The sequence below is a fragment of the Schistocerca serialis genome, chromosome 3, assembly GCF_023864345.2.
Source record: "Schistocerca serialis cubense isolate TAMUIC-IGC-003099 chromosome 3, iqSchSeri2.2, whole genome shotgun sequence".
In the NCBI taxonomy this organism is placed as follows: domain Eukaryota; kingdom Metazoa; phylum Arthropoda; class Insecta; order Orthoptera; family Acrididae; genus Schistocerca; species Schistocerca serialis.
In genome coordinates, this window is record NC_064640.1 from 600,255,325 (window position 1) to 600,278,653 (window position 23,329).

At 39.4% G+C, this 23,329-nt stretch overlaps 1 protein-coding gene across 1 annotated transcript in view; it reads left to right on the plus strand.

Moving 5' to 3' along the window:
* The window catches only part of LOC126470481 (cytosolic 10-formyltetrahydrofolate dehydrogenase), a 159,570-nt gene that overhangs the window by 17,699 nt on the left and 118,542 nt on the right, over positions 1–23,329 (plus strand). Inside the window, exons 2-3 of the mRNA XM_050098351.1 lie at positions 19,378–19,519; positions 22,075–22,309. Of these exons, the coding sequence (XP_049954308.1) occupies positions 19,378–19,519; positions 22,075–22,309 (377 nt within the window). The remainder of the gene's footprint in view (positions 1–19,377; positions 19,520–22,074; positions 22,310–23,329) is intronic.

Consider the following 23,329-nt stretch of genomic DNA (forward strand, 5'->3'; position numbering starts at 1 on the left):
GCAACACCCCCCAGTCGATTTCAGCTTTCGGACCAGTGTTTGGTTTTTACTGCGGAGCTTTACGCTGTTGTCTAGGCTGTCCAATACATCCGTCACCATCAGCGGATATGGTGTGTTATCTGCTCAGATTCGCTCAGCTCTCCCCTCAGTCTCCAAGCTCTCTACCCTGTCCACCTTCTGGTCCACCGGATTCAGGACTGCCTGCACTTGCTCCACTTGGGGAGCATCTCTGTGGCGTTCCTCTGGATCTCAGGACATGTTGGTATCTGTGGAAATGAGGCAGCAGATATAGCGGCCAAGGCTGCAATCTCTCTTCTTTAGCCAGCTATTGGCATGATTCCCTTTGCTGATCTGCGGAGTGTTTTATGTCGTCGTGTTGCTCTTTTATGGCAACACTTCCCAATAATAAATTGTGGGACGTGAAAGCTCTTCCCTGTGCTTGGACGTCTTCCTCCCGAACTCGTTGTTGGGAGGAGGTAATTTTAACTAGACTCCGGATAGGGCACTGTCTTTTTAGCCATCGACATCTTTTAAGTGGCAATCCTCCCCCACTCTGTCCCCACTGCTCTCAGCTGTGGACGGTGAGACACCTTTTACTTGAGTGCCCCTATTTTACTCTGTTACGCGCCCGTCTACAGCTGTCGCCTGATATATCTTCCATTTTAGCAGATGACACGTGCTCAGCCGATCGCGTTCTCAAGTTTATTAGTGCCAGTGAGATGACGTCAGTCATTTGAAGCTCTTTTTGGGGACAAACAACCCCCCTTCTATAATGGTTTTTTAAGCTTTCCTTCTGTTTTTAGTTTCCCCAGTTTTTTGAGTTTCGTTCCCATTGCTGCTGGTTTCCAGTTTCATATTTTTGCCTTATCTTAAGTCACAGACCGTGCACTAATGACCGTAGTAGTTTTGCGCCCTAAAACCATAAACAAAATAAAAAAAAAGCCTCGCCAACGTTCTTTGTAAGCTGTTAGAATGTATGGTAAGTTGGCAGTTGTGTTGGGTCCTGGAGTCATGTGGCCTACTGGCTCCATGCCAGGGCGGTTTCTGCCACGGTCACTCCACCATTGATAATCTAGTTTCCCTTGAGTCTGCCATCCAAATAGCCTTTTCCAAATGCCAACACCTGGTTGCTGTCTCTTTTGATTTACGAAAAGCTTAAGACACGACCTGGCGACGCCATATCCTTTCCACATTATATACCCGCTCCTGATTTTTATCCAAAATTTCCTATCGCTCCATACTTTCCATGTCCAAGTTGGTGCCTCCCATAGTTCCCCTCCTATCCAGGAGAATGGGGTCCTGCAGGGCTCTGTGTTGAGTGTCTCTCTATTTTTAGTGGTCATTAATGGTCTAGCAGCAGCTGTCGGGCCGTCGGTCTCACCTTCTTTGTATGCAGACGACTTCCGCATTTCATACTGCTCCTCCAGTACTGGTTTTGCCAAGCGGCACCTACAGGGAGCCATCCACAAGGAGCAGTCATGGGCTCTAGCCCACTGCTTCCAGTTTTCATCCGCGAAGTCATGTGTCGTGCACTTCCGTCGGCGTTCTACCGTTCATCTGGAACCAGAACTTTACCTTAATGATGATCCACTCACTGTAGTGGAGACATATCGATTCTTAGGACTGGTTTTCTATGCCCGATTGAGGTGGCTTACTCATCATGATCAGCTGAAGTGGAAGTGCTGGCAGCATCTCAATACCCTCCGCTGCCTGAGCAGCACTAACTGGGGTGCAGATCGCTCTACGATGCTGCAGCTCTACAGAGCCCTTATTCAATCCCGCCTTAACTGTGGGACTCTGGTTTATAATTCGGCAGTGCCCTCAGCATTGCGTTTACTCAACCCAGTGCACCACTGTGGCGTTCGACTGGCAACAGGAGCTTTTAGGACGAATCCGGTGACCAGTGTCCTGGTGGAGGCTGTAGTCCCTCCATTGAAGGTTAGGCATGCACAGCTGCTCACCTGTTACACTGCACACATTCATAGTTTTCTTAAGCATCTGAATTATCGTCTCCTTTTCCCATCCACGGCAGTTCATCTCCCACATCGGAGGCCCAGGTCATGGCTTAAGATTGCCGTTCGCCTCCGATCTCTTCTGTCTGAAGTGGAGTCCTTGCCTTTACCACCTATACTTGAGGTCCATTCACGTACACCTCCATGGTGTACACCTAGGCCGAAGCTTCGCCTGGACCTTTCACATGGTCCTAAGGACTCGAATATGAACATGGCGGCAAGTATACACGTAACTTTAAACCACTCTGCAGTTTTTGAGGACTTAATTTCAATCAAGTGTATTGTTTGTGACGAAACAGTGCTAAATGGAATTAGAATATGCATGTTTAAACATAAATGTTGCCATTCACACTGCTATGCTCAAGATGATTTACAAATACAGTGTAAATGTGACATAGAGTGTAACGGCCGCGAGATCGCGAGTGAAAAGTGCTACGCAGGAATAGAAGACAGCATGCGAGACGAACTTCAAAAAGAACTTGACATTATAAAAAAATGTTTAAAAACAATGGAAAATTTGGTACTGACCATACGGGAACTGTCTGAATCATCAAGGCAACAAGATCTCATTAATGCTAGCCATAAAATTCGTAGGTCTGCACAACCAAATGTACAAAGTGCAAACAGTACGACTGTAACTAGAAATATGAACGAACTGATCACTCAAAAAGATACAAGTGAATTAAACGCAAGAAAAGAAAGTGTTAATAGTGCATCTATGGATAAAAATATGAACAAACTATCCACACAAAAATATACAAGTGGATTAAACGGAGAAAAACACAAGGTAAATATTCGTGAAGAAAAGAAAGTAAACAACCACGTTATGCATAAGCAAAGATACAAGCAACAGACATATATTTTTGAAGATAGTCATGGGAGAGGAGTTACGGAAATTATGAGAAGAAATCACCCAGACCTTAATGTAACAGGCATCATCAAACCAGGCGCGCCATTACGCAAAATTCTGAAAAACGGTGACAACATATTAACGACGGGTAACAGCTGCATCATAATAGGAGGCGCAAATGATGTTTACTGTAATGAAACTTGGCGTGCAACGAGAAACAATCAAAAGGATGCCTCGAGTGCATTTCTACATTGTTAACATCCCCGGGAGACACGATCTGATGGAAAACTCGTTCGTAAACATCGAGATTTTTACAGCAAACAGGCTATTTGAGAAAATATGTTGAGGTTTCCAGAATACGACTTTCGTAGAGATAAACAGTGTTCACAGAGAGCACTTCACAAGACATGGTCTCCACATGAACGTAAAAGGGAAAAAGATTATTAGTGCCAAAATACTTAAATTTATTAATGAGTAATATGTAATGGAAGTGTCTCCGCCAAAACAAGAGTTGTCTGTAACAGTGGAACCATCATTATCTGCAGTAGAGCTACAACAAACACCAGTAGCAGCAGCAAAGGCTCAGATATTCTCAGCAGCAGTGTCAGATAAACCAATAGCAGCAGAATCACCACAATCATCAGCAGAGCTGTCGTCATCAGCAACAGCATCCAGAACAGCAGACCCCATAATACTACCTCAAGGCAATGAAAATGCATGTGAGGAAAATATACAAAGGTCATTAGCCGCAGCAGCTAACAAAGAAGGGCAGTCACCAAGTCGGGGAGCACAGGAGCCACCAGCAACAGCAACCACACAGAAGAGGTACCTGAGGCCTGGGAGATCAACAGCAGAAGCAGCTTCCAATCAAGACAGATGCCTCAGGACTAGGAGACCTGCTACACTAAGTGAGGATTTTTTATGGTACCGAGTAAGCAGAAAGAGAACATGGAAAAAGATGTAAGTAAAACTGTCCATCTTAAATACCAGTGTGACAATAGTGAGAGGAATATAAACACCGGACAAAGATACGATCCAGGTTTAATGACACAAACTGAAAAAAATCACTGCATGGTACCAGAAGCAAAGGGAGCAAGTGAAGTGCTTAGTATATTACAGGAAGGGGAACTATTACATTTAAAGCCAACTGTTAGTGTGCATTTTAAAGGAAGATAATCAGAGTGATCAGTTAAAAATACCACTAAGGCTCATGCACCTAAACATACAGTACCTTAGAAATAAGCTTAATATATTACAGGTTTTTGTAAATGAACAGTCACCTCATATAGTAGTGCTAACCGAGCATGGATTAAAATCTGATGAAATTATTTACTGTAAACTAGAGGGCTACTCCTTAGCAAATAGTTATTGTAGACAGCAACATAAGGGTGGTGGTGTGGCAGTTTACATTAGTGAGAATCTTGAGTACAAGAAATTAAACTATCTAGACCAGTACAACAAAGAAGGCTTGATTGAAGTGACAGGCATCAAAGTCCACACCAAAGAGTGTAGAGAGGTTATGAGAAAACATAAAGTTATTGGGATTTATCATCCACCAAAGGCTGATGTAGTTAGCTTCATAGACATATTTAGTAGAGTAGTGGGACGTTGTGGTCCCAGTGACCTAATTATACTTGGTGATCTGAATATTGAGGCAAAATCTTCCAGTTTGTGTAATATGAGGTTAATAGATACTCTTAACCCATATAATCTCGTAAATGTAGTAAATAGTGATACCAGGGTAACAAAGTCCACATCTAGCAGAATTGATTACGTTATACTATGTAAACATATTAAAGACAGTGTTAGGTGCTGGAATATGGATTTTCACTACTCTGACCACAAATGCCAGCTTGTAGAGTATGTAAACACAAGCATCCCAAAAATGACAAAAGTTACCGCAAATAAAAGAATCCTAAAAGAGGGTAACATCCTTGCCCTAAGAAATAAATTATCTATAGAGGACTGGGATCTGGTTTACCAGACTGAAGGATCTGAAAACAAATGGGCCAAATTCTATGATACTATGCTAAGTCACTTTGACAGATGCTGCTCCGTTAAAAAAATACAAAGAGTGTTCACCCATAACCAAAGTGGAAAAACCAACAGACTGATACTTCCAGCAAATATGATAAAACTCAGGCAAAAAATCCAGGACCTGGATGTGTTACACAGGTTTTTAAGGCCAAGCACAATGAAGCCAAGAAAATCTTTAAGAAAGAGCTTTCAAATCTAAGAAAACAGATATACAGCAGTGAAATAGCTCAGTCAGACAATATAGCCAAGGCCTCATGGAGAATTGTAAATCAATTTCGCAAAGCCACACCGAAGCCAGAAACTGAAATTGTAAATATAAGACATGAAGGAAACACAATTAAAGATCCTAATAAAGTCTGCAATGTTTTCAATAAATACTTTATATCTGCAGCTGTTAGTCCAGTTAATAACACAACTGTGAGTAGTGAAGTAAAGCTCTGCCTCTTTGAAGAGCCACCTTTTGAATTCAAACAAGTAAGTGAAAAAGAAATAGGCAGGATAATAAATAACCTAAAGAATAAGTACTCATCTGGATGGGATGGTTTGAGTAGTATCGTGATTAAAAAATGTAATAAGGAATTAGTTAAAATAATCACCCACCTGGTAAACTGCAGTATTAGAGAACATACATTTCCAAATGTATTGAAATGGAGCACAGTTAAACCAGTGCATAAAAAAGGATCCAAGGAAGAGGTTTCAAATTTCAGGCCCATATCATTAATACCTGTCTTCAGCAAAGTATTTGAAGTTGTGCTGCTGACACAACTTAGTGACTATTTCTTGAAAAATAAGTTCCTAACAGACACACAACATGGATTCCGAAAGGATCATAGTACTATCACAGAAATTACGGAATTTCTTCACAAAACGTATGGTGCCCTTGATCAAGGAATGCAAACAGCTGGCATATTTCTAGACCTCACTAAAGCCTTTGACTCGGTAAACCATGAGTTACTTTTAAGTAAACTTGAGTCATACAATGTAAATGCTGCATCCATGCAATTGCTGGCTACATATTTATTTAACCGCAAGCAGTGTACAAAGTTGACTTACAAAATCAATAATCAGATCATTAATTTCCAGTCCAAATATGAGACAGTCACGCAAGGTGTACCCCAGGGCTCAATTTTGGGCCCTTTCCTTTTCCTAGTGTACATAAATGATATAGAGCAACCTTTCAACTCCCAATTGGTAACCTATGCAGACGATACCTCACTGTTATTTCTTGGTAAACAAAATGATGAGTTAACGTTGGTAGCAACTGAGGGCCTACGTCAAATAACTACTTATTTCCAAGATCAAGGTTTGAAAGTTAATATCAGTAAATCTCAGTTATTGCCATTTAAACTTACAAACTCACACCAAACCTCTATCAGTAACATAGGTGGAATTGAAGTAGTGGACACAGAAGGCTTTAGATTTCTAGGTATTCACCTAGATGAAAATCTAAGATGGGTAAACCATATCAGATTTTTATGCAATAAAATCAGCAGTTCAGTACATCTAATCAGCCAGTTATCAAAAGTAGTCCCACATCAGACATTAAAAGCAATTTATTATGGAACCATTTTTGCACAGATTATTTACGGGATAGAGATATGGGGTTGTGCTGCCGACATACATATGAACAGAATATTAACCCTACAGAAAAGAGCAATCAGAATTATCCATGGATTAGGGTATAGAGATTCATGCAGGGAAATCTTTGTTCATCATAAATACCTCATAGTCTACTCACTGTATCTTTACAAATTAATTATATTTTTTGTGACACATCAAAACAAAGCAACAAAGTGCTCTGATATGCATGCCTATAATACAAGAAATAAAGACTGCTACTACAGACAAAGAACAAAATTAAAAACAACAGACCATAGTCCATGCATTAGTGGTCAAATATGGTACAACAGATTACCGAGCTCTATAAGGTGCCACAAAGAGAACTTATTCAAAGTGAAACTGAAATATTTCGTGATTCACAAGTCTTTATATTCTTTAAGTGAATATTAATATTAAACTAAAATAAATTATTGTGTGTGTATATATATATATATATATATATATATATATATATATATATATATATATATATATAAAAAAACAAAGATGGGGTGACTTACCGAACAAAAGCGCTGGCAGGTCGATAGACACACAAACAAACACAAACACACACACAAAATTCAAGCTTTCGCAACAAACTGTTGCCTCATCAGGAAAGAGGGAAGGAGAGGGGAAGACGAAAGGAAGTGGGTTTTAAGGGAGAGGGTAAGGAGTCATTCCAATCCCGGGAGCGGAAAGACTTACCTTAGGGGGAAAAAAGGACAGGTATACACTCGCACACACGCACATATCCATCCACACATACAGACACAGGCAGACATATTTTCTGCTTGTGTCTGTATGTGTGGATGGATATGTGCGTGTGTGCGAGTGTATACCTGTCCTTTTTTCCCCCTAAGGTAAGTCTTTCCGCTCCCGGGATTGGAATGACTCCTTACCCTCTCCCTTAAAACCCACTTCCTTTCGTCTTCCCCTCTCCTTCCCTCTTTCCTGATGAGGCAACAGTTTGTTGCGAAAGCTTGAATTTTGTGTGTGTGTTTGTGTTTGTTTGTGTGTCTATCGACCTGCCAGCGCTTTTGTTCGGTAAGTCACCCCATCTTTGTTTTTATATATAATTTTTCCCACGTGGAATGTTTCCTTCCATTATATATATATATATATATATATATATATATATATATATATATATATAGTTATAATAGAGGGAAACATTCCACGTAGGAAATATATATCTAAAAACAAAGATGATGTGACTTACCAAATGAAAGTGCTGGCAGGTCGACAGACACACAAACATACACACAAAATTCAAGCTTTCGCAACAAACTGTTGCCTCATATATTTTCCCTCTTTCCTGATGAGGCAACAGTTTGTTGCGAAAGCTTGAATTTTGTGTGTATGTTTGTGTTTGTTTGTGTGTCTGTCGACCTGCCAGCACTTTCATTTGGTAAGTCACATCATCTTTGTTTATATATATATATATATATATATATATATATATATATATATATATATATATCTGTGTGTGTGTGTGTGTGTAAAATCTGAATATTTGTAATAGGTACGATGTAACACCCAATATTGTGCCTTATTAGGTACAATGGTACATTTGTATCATGTATATGTAATCACATATGTATATATGACTGCACTAAACTTGTAAAAAAAATGCTATGACGTTTGCAAAAGACACCAGTTGGAGTCTCCATGCAAAAAAAATACAATAAATAAAATAAATAAAAATAAGTTAACCCTGCAGCTCTTTGCTGTCATTTCCTCTAAATTTTTGACATGTACCGGGACCATGAAGTGGTTTACACTGACGGCTTGATGGCTGATGGACATGTTGGCTTCACATATGTTCATGGAGGACATATTGAACAGCACTCATTGCCAGATGGTTGCAGTGTTTTCACTGCAAAGCTGGCGGCCATATCTCGTGCTCCAGAGTGCATCCTCTCATGCCTTGGTGAGTCGTTTCTTCTCTGTACTGACTCCTTGAGCACCCTACAAGCTATTGACCAGTGCTACCCTCTCCATCCTTTGGTAGCGACCATCTAGGAGTCCATCTATGCCCTGGAAAGGTCCAGTTGTTCTGTGGTGTTTGTGTGGACCCCAGACCATGTCGGAATCCAAGGAAATGAACTTGCTGACAGGCTGGCCAAACAGGCTACATAGAAACCACTTCTGGAGATCGGCATCCCTGTAACTGACCTGCGATCATTATTATGCCACAAAGTTTTTCAGCTTTGGGAGATGGAGTGGCATAATCTCAGTACGCACAACAAACTGCGTGCCCTTAAGGAGACTACAAATGTGTGGAAGATCTCCATGCCTGCCTCTCACAGGGACTCTGTGGTTCTCTGCCAGTTCCGCATTGGCCATATGTGACTAACACATGGCTATCTCCTCCATTGCAAGGACCCACTTTGGTGTCACTGTCTCTCACATATGACTGTCGTCCACATCTTGCTGGACTGCCCACTTTTAGCCACTCTGTGGTGGACTTTTAACCTTCCCAGCACCCTACCTTCGGTGTTGGTTAACAATGCCTGAACAGCAAATTTAGTTTTATGTTTTATTCATGAGGGGGTTTTTATCATACCATCTGAGGGTGGGCATTTAGCCTTCTCTCTGAGGTCGCCACCCTCCCTCCGTTTTAACTCTGCCGCACCTTTTTTGCATTTGTTTGTCTTGGTGGTTGTCTTTTCCCTACATGTGTTCATCTCACCTTGTCTTTTTGGGGTGGACATTTTAATGTGTTGCAGAGTGGCTGACTCATCCTCTTTTATAGTGATCAGTCAGCCCAGTCCATATGCTCTGTTTTAATACCTTCTTCCACTTTTCCTTCTGGTGTATGTTTTCCCCATTTTTTGTTCATTTTATTTGTTTTCTTTTTAGGTGTGGTATTGGGTGTTTTTGTACCTTGAGCCTTGCTTGCATCAGGAAAAAGGGACTGATGACCCTGTAGTTTGGTCACTTTATACCACAAACCAACCAACCAATCAATTAGACTTCAGGCTAATAATTCCAAATTCTGTAATCGTTTCACTGACTATCTCTCAGACTGCTGGTCTGAGGGGTTATATGCTACTCTGTGTGATGTTGTACTTGTCCTGTGTCAGCTCATGAGATTTTCAGATTCCATTGAATATTGAATGTTTTGTGGCATCCAGAACATTCTCCAGAAAGTCATTGGCTTCTACCATGTACTGCATCTGCCAAGTGCAGCCTATGTCTTATTTTCTAAGTTGGCTAACTCGAAGTTGTGCTTCTGTTGATAATAGTATTTGAAGTACAGTTCAATCAGAGTTTCCTCTGGAATTATTGGGAATTGTCGGCAGCCCTCTGTCCAATGCCTTAAATGTTATCTTCGCATACACAGTAATCAAATAATCATCGGTGGCTGTACCTGTACCTTCACTTGTTTATACTCATGCTTGCTGTATTTTAGAGATGTGAATATTTTGTGCATAGACAACAGTATAGCTTTGCTATGCACGTATCTCTGTGTGGATCCTCCAAGAAGAACAAATGTTGCCAGATTACATTGTTCGATCCCCCTTGCAGTAGCAGGGGCTAGAATAAACTCACAGTTAGTCCTTGTCTGTCATAAGAGATGATAAAAATGGGTATTATACCTAGTCAAGTATTTACATTGACAACTCGGTTACTATTAGCACACCTGTCAAGTTTAGCTTATTTCACAACCTTTCCCTCACCCTTTTTGACTTGATAACTTCTGGTTCCCATCTACAATTTGATCTCCACATTTCCAAGTTTCACAGAAATGCAGGCCGTTTGGGTAAGAACACCTTATGTGGTGCATAATCTGTACACTGTGCACAGCGTACTTCTGCACCTACTATTAGAGTGGATTTATGTTCACACTCAAAATCCAGTGTGATAGTCAATCTGTCATGGCAGGATTTGGGGTAGGAGATGGAAGTGGGGGAGGGGTGGGGTGGGGTTGTTGTGTACCCTTACAGTTGTAGCCCCTGACATCGCATGGATTGCACTGCTGATGCTTGAGCTGTAACCTCCACATTTTTGCTGAGGAGTAGGTGTCTTTCCAATCTGGGGCACTAGGACAGTGGGCAACAGGTACTAAGCTAAGTAGCCTTTGTCGTGACAGGGTGACACTTATGGGGTGAGCTTTTAGAGTGAGTAGTATTGTGATCTGCAATGAAGTGTACCAAATGTACTTATACCAATGGCTGTGCCAGTATGGCCGTCTCAGCAGACAGAAGGCAAGATTTTAATGCAGAGGCTTACAACCTCATGGAATATCCATTTTTGAGGCTACACAATGAGATCAGAATCGGGCAAGGAGAAATGGAGGTTGATACTTCACCCAATTTTTGTTATGCTCCAGAACTGACAGAGAATCTTTTGCAATGACAAATCCACTGTTGTTCATTGAAAATATTGACCATAACTTTGGACAAGTTGCTGAATAGAGAAAATGAGAAATTTATTTTTGTTGATAAAGCTTTGAATGCCAACCAATTGCAGGCACTTCAGGCGTATGATAAGCATGGAGATGTATCAGTTACTCTCTCTCCCTATAAACTCAATAGGATTCAAGGTGTTCTCTTCCAACGGAACCTCGTCACAAACAGATGAACTGAATGCTGCTTGCTGAGTCCGTTTTGTTTATTGCATCCAGAGAGGATGTAAGGATCATAGGGTAGACACTGAAGCTTTCAATGGAAATATTTTACCTGAGAAAGTTGGGATCATGGTTTATAGGCGTGATGTCCAGCCCTATTTTCCTGATGTTTTAGATGCCAGAGGTTTGGGTACATGTTCTCACTCTGTACTAATGAGGCTACTTGTGGGACATGCAGAAGGACAATTCAAGAAGACAGCCCTTGTGAACAAGCCCCTACATGTGTAAACTGCCCAGAATACCATCCCCCTTATTGCCGACATGTCAAGTTTTCAACAGGAAGAAGAAAATCTAAGACTATATAACATTTGACCACCTGTCTTATCAAGATGGTGAGAAAAAGTTTAAATGACTCAACCCAATCAATATAATGTCAAACTTTGCAAATATCATGTCAAAATCCACATCTAGAGCATTGACAGAGTCTGACAGTAATTCCTAGTCCCAGCCAAATGTCAATGCCTGTTTTATAGATGGGGGAAGGATAGCAACTCATTTGACACCCAAACCTGTAGTACCAATGGTGAGCACCTCTTTAGTGAAACTAGAGATGCCTCCTACTCCTCCATTAGGGAAGAGGACACCTACCTAGGTGCTCTCCTCCTAGCATGAAACAGATCAGCAGTATACCACCAACCAGTGGCTGACAGAGCCACAGGCCGTAGGCCAAGAAGCAAAGACAGGAAAATCCTCACAAAAACCAAAATCTCACAGGGACAAGAAGGAAAAATCGAAAGTTGAACCAAATTCTACTGCTCTGTTCGATTGCCGCCCCCCACCTCCTGTGATATCGAGCCTATGTATACTGATAAAGAATCATACATTCAGGTGAAAAATGACTTATCAGCAAAGTTATTTGTACTCCAATTTCCCCTTCATGACTTTCTGACATTCCTTCAGTGGAACTGTAATGACTACCACCACCACATGGTCAAACTCCATTAATTAATGACCACTTACTCAACAGTTGGCATGGCACTTCTGGAGAAACAATTCTCAGAAAGCCAACTCCCTACTATTAATACATTCAGCACTACACCTGTATGCCTTATGAGCGCACATGTATTGACTGTGCCGATGGTGCCCCTATCCTGCATTCACAGCTTTTCGATCCACTGAAACATTTTTTCTCACATGCTATATGACTGCTAGCTGTAGGATAGCCATAGTAGTTCATATTTGACCACTGGATGCAACAGAAATTGATTTACAAGTGTGTTGTAGGAACATCAGACACTGGTTGTCAAAATTGTCATGAAGAACAGAAAGGGCCTACCAACAAGTTTCAAAACACGAAAGCAGAAACAAAATGAAATATTCTGTTTTTGAGGAAGGATCCTATTCTAATGCTGAAATGGAAAAATAAACATGATGTATATTTCGTCTCCACAGAACATCAGCCAATCATGAAGGAGGTTCTGTTTGATCAAAAGGAGGTTTTACAGAAACAGTGAAGCCAAACATTGTCATAGATTATAACATGATCAAGACTGATGTAGATTGTGTCAATCACCTGTACAGCTGTTACCCAGTAGCAAGCAAAACAGTGAAGCGGTGCGAAAAACTTTTCTTTCGCATTTTCTAATGGCTATTGTGAATTGTTTTATTTTGTTCAAGGATGTCACCAAGCAAAAGATATATCTAATGGTATTTATTAAAGAAGTTAACATAGACTTGGTAGCTGCAGGGGTCATTGGAACCAACACCAACCTCTAGCCTAGATAGAAATTTTGGTTACTGTTTTCAAGAAAAAGTGCCACCCACTGCTCCCAAATTAAACACCATGTTCTACTGTGAAGTTTGTTCTGACAAAGGAAAGAGAGAGACTGGCAATCAGATAAGGAAAGAAAGTAGGTGATGGTACAAAGACTGCAATGCTGGACTTTTATGTACCACAATGTTTTCAAGACTGCCAATTGGAAGTAAATTATGTATAAATTGCATTTAATAATTTTTTGTCATAAAATATGAAATAAATACTCACTTGTGAAGATTTTTGTTTTTATTTTCTAATCTGTAAAATATGGAGTTTAAAATGATGCTAGGTGTGTGTCTCTAAGGTGAGTGACTGTTGTTTAATTATTCTTTAAATTTGCTAGAAAATCGCCAGTTCACATATGCTATCAAAGAGGAGAGATATCAGTTTTAAATGCGTTATAAACTACAAATTGTAGTATAATGCTAAGAGCACATCTGAAGGTCTCTGCCTGCTCATATGCTCTGACAATTTCAGTGAGCATGTCCCACTAACAATTGCATTAGAAGCTATGGCTGTTTATGTCTACCTTTCAGTCAGGGTAATAGTATGTACCATCTATATCATGTCACGGGCTGGTGGAACTAGTAGAACAGGTGCCTCCATACTTCCTCCTACTGGGGAACTTCAGTGCCTACAGTCCTGTATGGGGTAGTGAAACCAAATCTAGCAGGAGCCAAGTAATAGAACAATTAACTTCAGATCAGGAAGTCTGCTGACTTAACACTGGAGCTGCAACACATTTCAGTATTGGCCATGGAATGTACCCAGCCATAGATCTCTCAGTCTGCAATGCGAGCATCTTGCCCATGATAAAGTGGTACATCTGTGTCAGTCTGTGCAACAGCCAGACTCCCTTTGTCAAACCACCAACTAATACGACTTACACCATATTTGTCATATCATAAAGCCAACTGGGAAGTGTTCATATCCAAACAAAATTTTGAAACCAGTCAAGGGAAGGATATCCAAGGAGTGGTACAAGATACTATTGAAAGGATTATACACTCTGTGGAAGTAATGACAGATGCCCTATTATTCAGGCCCATTCCACTGGAAATGTGTGCCAGTGCAATGTAAAGAAATAGCTTCAGCTGTGAGAGGGCATTGAGGTACACTTCAATGACGTGAACGCCATCCTTTTGTGGAAAACTTAATAACATTCAAGAGACTTTGAGCAAAGGAAAAAGGATGAGTGTTTGGAACAGTGTGTCATCTGAGAGAGCTGACACCTCATTGTCTCAAGTATGGACTAAATTCAACTGCATTTATGGTCACCTAGTGTCTACAGTAGTCCCTGGCATTTCCCTGTATGGTGACATCTGTACTGATCCTGTGTTTATTACTGAATGTTTTGTGGTGCACTGTGTCGTCATCCAGTAACTACTATCCTAATTTCCTGACCTGGAAACACCTGGCAAGTATCACTACTTATCCTTCCATTCATGAGCCCTTGAGTTATATGATGTTCCATTTAGTGAATTGGAGCTCTGCAGTGCATTAGCTGCGTGTCATGACACAGACCATCGACCTGAAAAAATTTCCAATCAAATGCTTAAACACATTAATAACAGCAGCACAGAACACACCCTTGGGTTGTTCAACCACATTTGGCAGGAAGGGGAGACCCCCCCCCCCCCTTTCCCCAATGCCGGGAGAGTATTATTATTCCTATCTTGAAACCAGGAAAAGACCTTCAAATTTTGACTAATTATAGATAAATCTCTTGTATGAACAGGCTGAGTAAATTATTCAAAAGAATGGTCAACTGCTGACTGTGTTGTTGCCTGGAAGCCAGAGGACATTTGTTGCAATTTCAGAGTGGCTTTCGGGCATTCCAATTCATTACAGATGAACTGATTCATCTGGAATGTGCAGTGCGTAATGCTTCTGTGCATCACCAACATCTAATCACTATGTTCTTTGATGTGCAGAAGGTGTAAGACACCATCTGGTGACATTAAGTCCTGTTCACTTTGCATGGGTGGAGCTTCTGGGGCTACTTACCCATTTTATCCAGTATTTCCAACTGTTCCAGATCCGGATAGGTTCAAACCTCACAATCAATACATACAGGCAACTAGGGATTTTTGCACATGCCCTTTAGACAGCCTCCTGGTGGAAGCTGGTATTCCACCACTGAACATCAGAGGCCAGAATCTCTTGGCGAATTATGTGGTTACAGTCTGTCAGGTGACTACCAATCTATGTTACTCAAATCTGTTCACAACCAACAGCTCAGACTGTTTACAGATCACCCAGAAATCAGTAGACTAGCTGGGATATGATTAGAAGCTCCTATGCAAGGACGTCCACCTGCCTCCTCCTTGTCTGTGTTTGTAGAGCTCTCCCGTGGCAACCCCCCCCCTCCCCCCCTCCCCCGTCACATCCCCGGCCCCCTCTCCCCACCCCCTCCCCGTGTGTGGTGTGTAGTCAGTCCTATGATTCAGAAGGATCTGTTTTGTGGCTTGTGGCCCTAAGGAAAATGCTGATCCCACCATTCTCAGACACCTATTCCATTTGATTCTCCATGACTACCCAAATGTAACATGCATTTACAAGGATGGATTGCCAATGACAGGATTGGTTTTGCTTTTGCACAACTAAGGGGCACGAGAAGTATTCTTTGCTGAGTGCATGCAGTATATACATTGCAGAGTTGGTTGCTATATTGTGCACTGTGCAGTAAATTGAAACTCTTGTGCCAAAGGTCTTCCTGGTTTGTAGTGACTTCATGAGCTGCTTACAAGGCATATCTCTTTGCTACCCCAGAAAGTTTTTGGTCAGCGACTTCCAAGACTTATTATTTGGCCTCCACAGCTCCAAAATGACAGTGACATTCATCTGGAAACAAAGCCACGTGGGTATTCCGGGAAATGAATTCACTGACAAATTATCTAAAGAAGCAATTGCAGGAGACAAACTTGAACTCTGAGTGCCGGGCACAGACCTATGATAATAACTGTGGCATCAAATTTTGAAAACTTGGGATATGGAATGGCAGGTTACTAGAGCCCTCAACAATCTGAAAACAATTGAGGGAACCACCAAGCTGTGGCGTACTTCTCTCCAGGCATCTCGGAAAGATGCCATCGTACTATGCCAATTGCTTATCAACCACCCCAGACTTTACCACAAGTTCCTTTTGCATCAAGAGGACCCCATCAAAGCAGCTGTATTGGTCATTTCATGATAGCCCATATTCTTGCAGTGTGAGCCGTACTGGCTGATCTGAGGTGAGCCTTCAACCTGTATACCTCCCTACCCAAGATCCTTGCAGATTATGGGATAGCAGCTAACAGTCTTACATTTCCTAAGGGAAAGTGGATTTATAATAAAATTTAATGGACCTCAGTGTTAGCTGTCAGGGGTGGATTTGGAGGGGGCATCTGTTGCTGCAGCATGTATTTTATTTGTCCTAGAGTTTAAGGTAACTAACTCTGTAGTCCATCCGGTCATTATTTTCTCACCCCATTTTAGTAGTCTAGAGTATGATGACACTTCTTGGTGTGGACTGCAGTGATCAGCTATGGCTTTTAGTTGCCTCGATTTTCTCTCTCTAAAAACCATATGATTCAAGCTAACTGTGATGACAAGGTCACAGACCCTTGAGCTGATAGTTCTCTTTTTCTCATTCTGCATTGTTTGTACACAAATTTCTAGTTCAATGAGCAACTGATAACCAAGTAGTTCAGTCCCTTCAAACCTGTAATCATCATTATTATGCATTCATCATTATCATGTGGGTTCAGATTCTGGCGTGAAGATATGAGGTGCCATTGGTTTCATAACACAGATTACCTCTGTTCCACATAACTGGTATTTTGGACAGAAGACATTACATTTTTGATGCGTTAAAGCTGGTGGCAATACCCTATCTTCAAGGTCTCTGTGACAACATCTTTCAACAAGATAATGTTGCCCAAGTCGTACTACCCTACTTTGATACAGAAGATGTGTGGTTTTTGCTGTGTTCAGTACATTCTCGAGATCTGTCACCCACTGAAAACATCTGTCCATGGATTGCTGAGACAATGGCATACCACCATTTGTCTGCCATTATAATTGATGAACTCTCACTTAGAGTTAAAGCATCATGGATTGGTGTACCCATATCTGTCCTCCAGAGCCAGGCACCACCCTTCACTCCAGCAGCAACATCAAGAGTCTACATCATTTGCTTGTTTATTATATTACAATCTTCTAACTATAGGTGGGCTACTTATTTAGTTTTAAATATGTGTGGTGTTTGTTCTTTTGGATCTGTCTGAAAAGACAGACACCATTATTGATCCCACAGCTATACTTATACACAATGAAGTGAAATGAATTCTGACATTGAAAATATTGGCCATTGAAATGAATTCAATGGCAACAAGTAAGAATTCGTGCAGGACCAGGAACCGAACCCAGATTTCTCGCTGTATGTGAGTGGTCGCCTTAATCAGTTTGGCTGTCTGAGCATGCTTTCCATCCAATGCAAATTCCTGTCTTGCCACACACTACTTACGAGTGACCCCTGTCAACCATACTTTTGCTCACAGCATCACGCTGGAGCCCTGAAAAAGAGTTCAGGAGAGAGTGCGTCAGCACTGAAATGATCTTAATGGCTGTCAAGCCCTATGTATTTATATATGTATGGTGTCTGTTCTTTAGGACATGTCCAAAATATAATGCTACATTTTAACACTTTTTTTTTATATAATTTTTGTGATAAAGTGAAGGAAAGGTACAAATATCATCTGTTGAGTAGGCAGCTAAGCTGACTTAAAGATGTGCTGCTAACCCACTATCATACAGCCTTATAGCAGCCTTTCCAATCATGCCAGATGATCACTTGAACAGGAGCCCAGTGTCCACAGACAGGAACTTCATGTGGGACTTACTCTTTTTCTGGATCTGAATTTTGAAGTGAGCATAGTTTGCTGGGAGCTTCAGAGGCCTACAGCTTAACCTCTTTCTTATACAACCACTGTGTGCTGCCTGTTTCCCTCCAATATGCCTAATTTGGAGCTGATTATGTCTTAATCTTTTCCTTTTATAGGTGAAAATTATGCCTTGTTGTATAAAGTACTTCTGCGTAAATCCAATATGCACCTCAAATTTTCTTAATGTGTTCAATTCAGCTGACATCTGTCACTTGGTCTGTAAACCTTTCATAAATTATTTCTCACATTATCATGTTTGTTAACAATGACAGGATGATATCTACAAATCTGAAGGGTCAGAGACTATCTAATGCATCTATACTCCTTTTGTAGATACTGCTAATGTTTGATGGTGTCTCTTTTAATCAGCTAATTGCTGATGAGTTTCATCACATGTATTGAATGATGATAGATTTACGTTGTTATTATTTGAGAAGTTCTACAACCATTTGTGCCAGTTACGCCACTTCACCTATCACTGTCCAAATTGTAATTCAGCACGTCATTGACTCAACATGTAATGATTCTTATTTTAAGAAAAAAATCTGGGATGCTTCTTTCATTGAATCAATTATATGTGCAAGGACTGGAGAAAGCTACTTTGAACTTGAGCAAAATGCAGATTATAATCACAAGGACCCTGGGAGTGAGTGTAACAGAAATAGCAAGGCTTCTTGAATTTTCACATGCTCAAATCGGTACAGTGTGATTGAAGTGGATGGATGATGATGAAACATGTAGCAAACGTCAAAGTATTGCACAACTGACAAAATTTTTGGGAAAATGACATGCATTTCAGAGTGCTGAGAACTTGTACATCACAAATTAATTCTTTATAACTTGAGTGTAAATTATGATAGAAGACCAAATAAGTTTTAGATATTTTAAAACATATTTGGTGCATTTTAATGGGCAGCATATGTATTCATTACATTAATTGCCATCAGAATTATGATCAGATTAACTATTACACTTCTAATTAACCACACAAAACACTCGTTATCCTTGTTTCACAAACTTTGTTATTACTGCACAGCCTAGGTTTCAGGTTATAAGTTCATTTTCTAGTACACATCTGATTGTAAAATTGAGAACCAAGTACAGATAAACATGTCATCTTCTTACTCTTGCAATTCTTGACTTAAAACTGTGAAAGTTATCTCTGTTGTCAACTTTGACACAGTTGCATATGGGTTTACAAAATTCATTAGGACAGTATTTACAATAACTATGACTAAAGATACATTGGAGTAGAGCTATACACAGAAATGGAAAATTTTTGTCATTATTTACTCATGAACAAAGGCACCAAAGTTATCCTTCTATGCAGAGGTTGTAACATTGTCTAAAAGGTGTCAGTAATTGAATTACACTTTCAGTCTCATTGGATTTTGATGTATGAGCAGTTGTCATACTGTAATGTTCTGCATGAAAGCAGAACAGTTGTGCTTGCTGTTCATTATATCAACAACAATAGGCCAGTTGTAAAATTACAGTTGCTGCATAGGCCTACAGTGCACAACTGTAACTTCTAATATTTCATTACAACTTTCTCATTTCAGAGCACTTTCAACAAATTAAAAATCGCTGTGATTGGACAGAGCACATTTGCAGCTGAAGTCTACAGACTTTTGAAGAAAGATGGACACAAAATTGTTGGAGTATTCACAATTCCAAACAAAGGAAACAGGGAAGATCCTTTAGGTACACACATTTTAATGTTTAAACATCCTCACAATACTAGGTTAATGGACAATACTTTAGTAGAACATAATTACTGATTTTCAGAACCATGATTTTGTTGTTGTTGTATTGTTATTTAGTTTAATGTATGTCCACACATCTAAAACTAATATAAAAGTTAAAACATGTGTTGATTTATGGTCAAATTCAAAAAATGTAAGTTGTATGTCACAAGATACAGAATGTTTCTGACAGCATTTAATGATTGATAATAATAGGGGTTCACCAAATAAAAGAGAAAGGAGTATTCTTGCTCATTAATAAAACTCTTCTGAAATCTTAAATGAACAATTTTAGCTTCTCATGAATTGCACCAAGTGCTTTGATGCATCTATTTATTCTTCACAATAAAGGATGGCAGCCAAAAACAGTTGCAGGATAGAATTTTTTTATTAAAATTCTTGACCAAGGTTTCGGTACATATAAATATACCTTCATCAGAAGTACATTTCCTGAATAGAAAGACACATTCATTAGAAAAGCCATATCAACGAAAGTGAGAAACAGAAGCTTAAATAACGGTGAAATTGCTAAAGTAATACAGGCACACAATCTTTAGTACTTACTAAAATTACATCATGCACTGGAGAATAATGAAACAATTATGCCAAAAGGCGTCGTCAGTAATTAAAATATCATCTCCATTTGTACAACATGTGTAATAAAAAAATTCTATCCTGCAACTGTTTTTGGCTGCCATCCTTTATTGTGAAGAATTTTAACAGTTGCTGCTGCAGCCATGTTTAAAATCTTGATCTATTTATTCAATAAGATCACCATTGATTGCTTTTTGATCTCATATTAGAATAAGAAACCCACATTCAGTAAAATCAGTAACTGAGATGTGGTGGATGTTTTTTCCCAATACACTTGGCAGTAGCTGAAAGAAATCCACTGTCTGTAGGATGGCCTAATTTTTTGATAGAACAGAAAAGAAACACTCTACCTTCTCTCCCAGGAATAAGTAATGGAGGAAACCAGATGTAAAAGTGAAAAAAGTGAACAGTGGTAGACAGAAGTAAGACATGAAACTTTTTACAGTTTGCCTAGAAATGCAAAATCCATGTGCAACAAAATCCGCAGATCCTAATCAGACCAAAGAACACTAAAGACTTCTTTCAGTACCCATGGTTAGTTACAGTCTGTGTAACTAACTGTGATGTAAAATTTGTGTGGTGTATATACTAATCATCATTGTCCAGGTATGAACTACTTGCAGAGGAGCCAATTATCAAAACATTTGTATGTTTGAGATGACATTAATTTACTACTTGCTTTGCGTACACTATGCACTATGTTGATCATACATCAAAAGTTAAAACTGTGTGCAAAACCAGGAACTGAACCAAGATACCTGCATTCATAGGCAGTGCTCTGCCATTTGAGCCGCGTGTACATGCTTTGGGCACATTCAGTTAGATGTGATCAATGTTTGAGTGGCTTAAGCATCAGAACACTGCCTTCAAAAGATAAGTGCCTGGGTTCGAGCCTTAGTCCTGCACACAGTTTTAAATTGTCACACACAATCATCATGCATTTGATTTGTTAACTGTGTGAAATCTGTGAGTTTTTTTATACCTTGGGATAATGTTTTGTATATTACTGTGTAATTTATTTGTACTCATCCATCAGTCATCAACTTTTGCTTTCGTCTTAACTTGGAATGTGGACTAATTTGCTCTAAAGCATGACACATTGCTGAACCATCTTCTTCTTATTCTCTTCTCCCTCCCCCCCCCCCCCCCCCCCTCTCTCTCTCTCTCTCTCTTCTCTCTCTCTCTCTCTCTCTCTCTCTCTCTCTCTCTCTCTCTCTCTCTCTTTCTCTAAATGTTTTACATTTGTTCAGTTGACATGTTCCACATCTTAAGGTTTTTGTGAATATGATCTCTGAAACACGTAACTAAATATGATCACTCTCTAAAGTTCATTCATGGGTATTTCAATCTGTCATATTAAGACTGTGTCATTTTTAAGAGTTTTTTGGTCTGTCGTTATACACAGTGTCTAAGAGTCATCCGGAACATTTTCTCAGGTGTTTCAGAAAATGTTTGCAATTTTGCTTTTGCAATATGGAGTAGTATATGTTTTGAATAATGTAATATTCATGTTATTAATGGTTAGAATAAAAATGAAAATTAGCACAAAGGCAAAAGGCATTTACTCCACATATGTAAAATTAATTAATAAGCCAAAGTACAAATTGCCGCAAAGCTTTACATTTTCACATGATATTCAAACCTTTATTGTATGTTTGGACCTGTTTCATGAGACACTTTGGAGAGATTCTGAATTTAATTGTAGATGTTGTGATGTAGTGTAATTATTAGGAAGTACACTAGTGTACTGCTGTCCCATGTACTGTGGTTGCCAATGCCAAAATTGACTATTCTTGTTTTAATATTAGTTTTGAGTTTAAGTTAAGGTTAACAGTAGTTATGAGCCTTTCATATAATTTGCTCTTCAATTGCTGTGAAATGTTCAAATAACTTTCTAAGAGACTTATTATCAATTTGTAGCATCCACTGCTGCAGCTGATAAGACACCAGTATTCAAAGTTAAAGCATGGAGGAAAGGTGGTCAGCCATTGGCAGAGATAGTGAATAAATATAAAAGTGTAGATGCTGATCTTAATGTGTTGCCATTCTGCTCACAGTTTATTCCTATGGATGTTATTAATCATCCAGATCATAAGAGCATTTGCTATCACCCATCTTTATTACCAAAGCACAGAGGAGTTAGTGCAATAAACTGGTAAGTATGTCTTGTTTTAACTGTTGTTTAATGAATACTGAAGTTGTGAAAGCTTAATTTATTGTTAGATTAGTGTGCTTTAGTGTCTGTTCTGTCCCATTAAATAAGCAGATGTTTAAAAAATTATAGGTATCTTCATAATATGGGTATTTTCCTTAGTATAAATGAAATAAATATGAAAGGAAGTTAAAAACCTTGATTGGGGAATATGTTTACGGGAAAGAGACAAAACAGGGAGAGTTGGGGCAGCAGTTTATTAATACCATTTGATAATTTGCAAAAGTATTGTGATGTAATGTTTGTGGTACACTCATGTTCACTGCATCTAGATGCACTAGGAATTGCATTTGAACTTTATTACAGATAAAGCTTATGTGCAGAGAGTTAGTGAATATATCCTGCATTTTTATGGGCACAGAACCTGAATCAATTATTCGAAAAAGAAAATTTTACATATATGGGTTGTCTTGTAATATTTACTCTTTTGTCAATATCCACTTGGTTCGAGTCTGTTCTGCATCGTTTTTCATTTACACATAGCACAAATATGGAACTGCATGATGACAAGACTTACAGATTCTGCTAATATATCAGCATTGATACAGTTTTAGATTAGGGGAATGTGATTTTAGTTCAAATAGTTTTGTATGGAAAGAGTTATGGGCTGTCAGAGTAAAGAGCACTATTAATTGTGAAGTAGGGATAGTGTTGATTTCCTTATATTGATGTAGCTGGATACTTATTTGGCTATGTACCATTTTAGGAAAACATAGTTTATCATCTCATTGTACTACTTTGTTATAAAGCCTTGATTCGTTTACACTAATTTCAACAGTATTCAATAAAAATAGAGAAATTGATCCATATAACAACAGATAAAACAGATACAGCTCACACAAGAACTGATACAAAAAGGGTTTCAGGCTCTTGCACAATTTGTTTCTCCTCTTTAGCCTTAGAGAAACATGCACACAGGATACTCTGCAAGAAGGGTTGCACATTTTACTGAAATTCACTTGA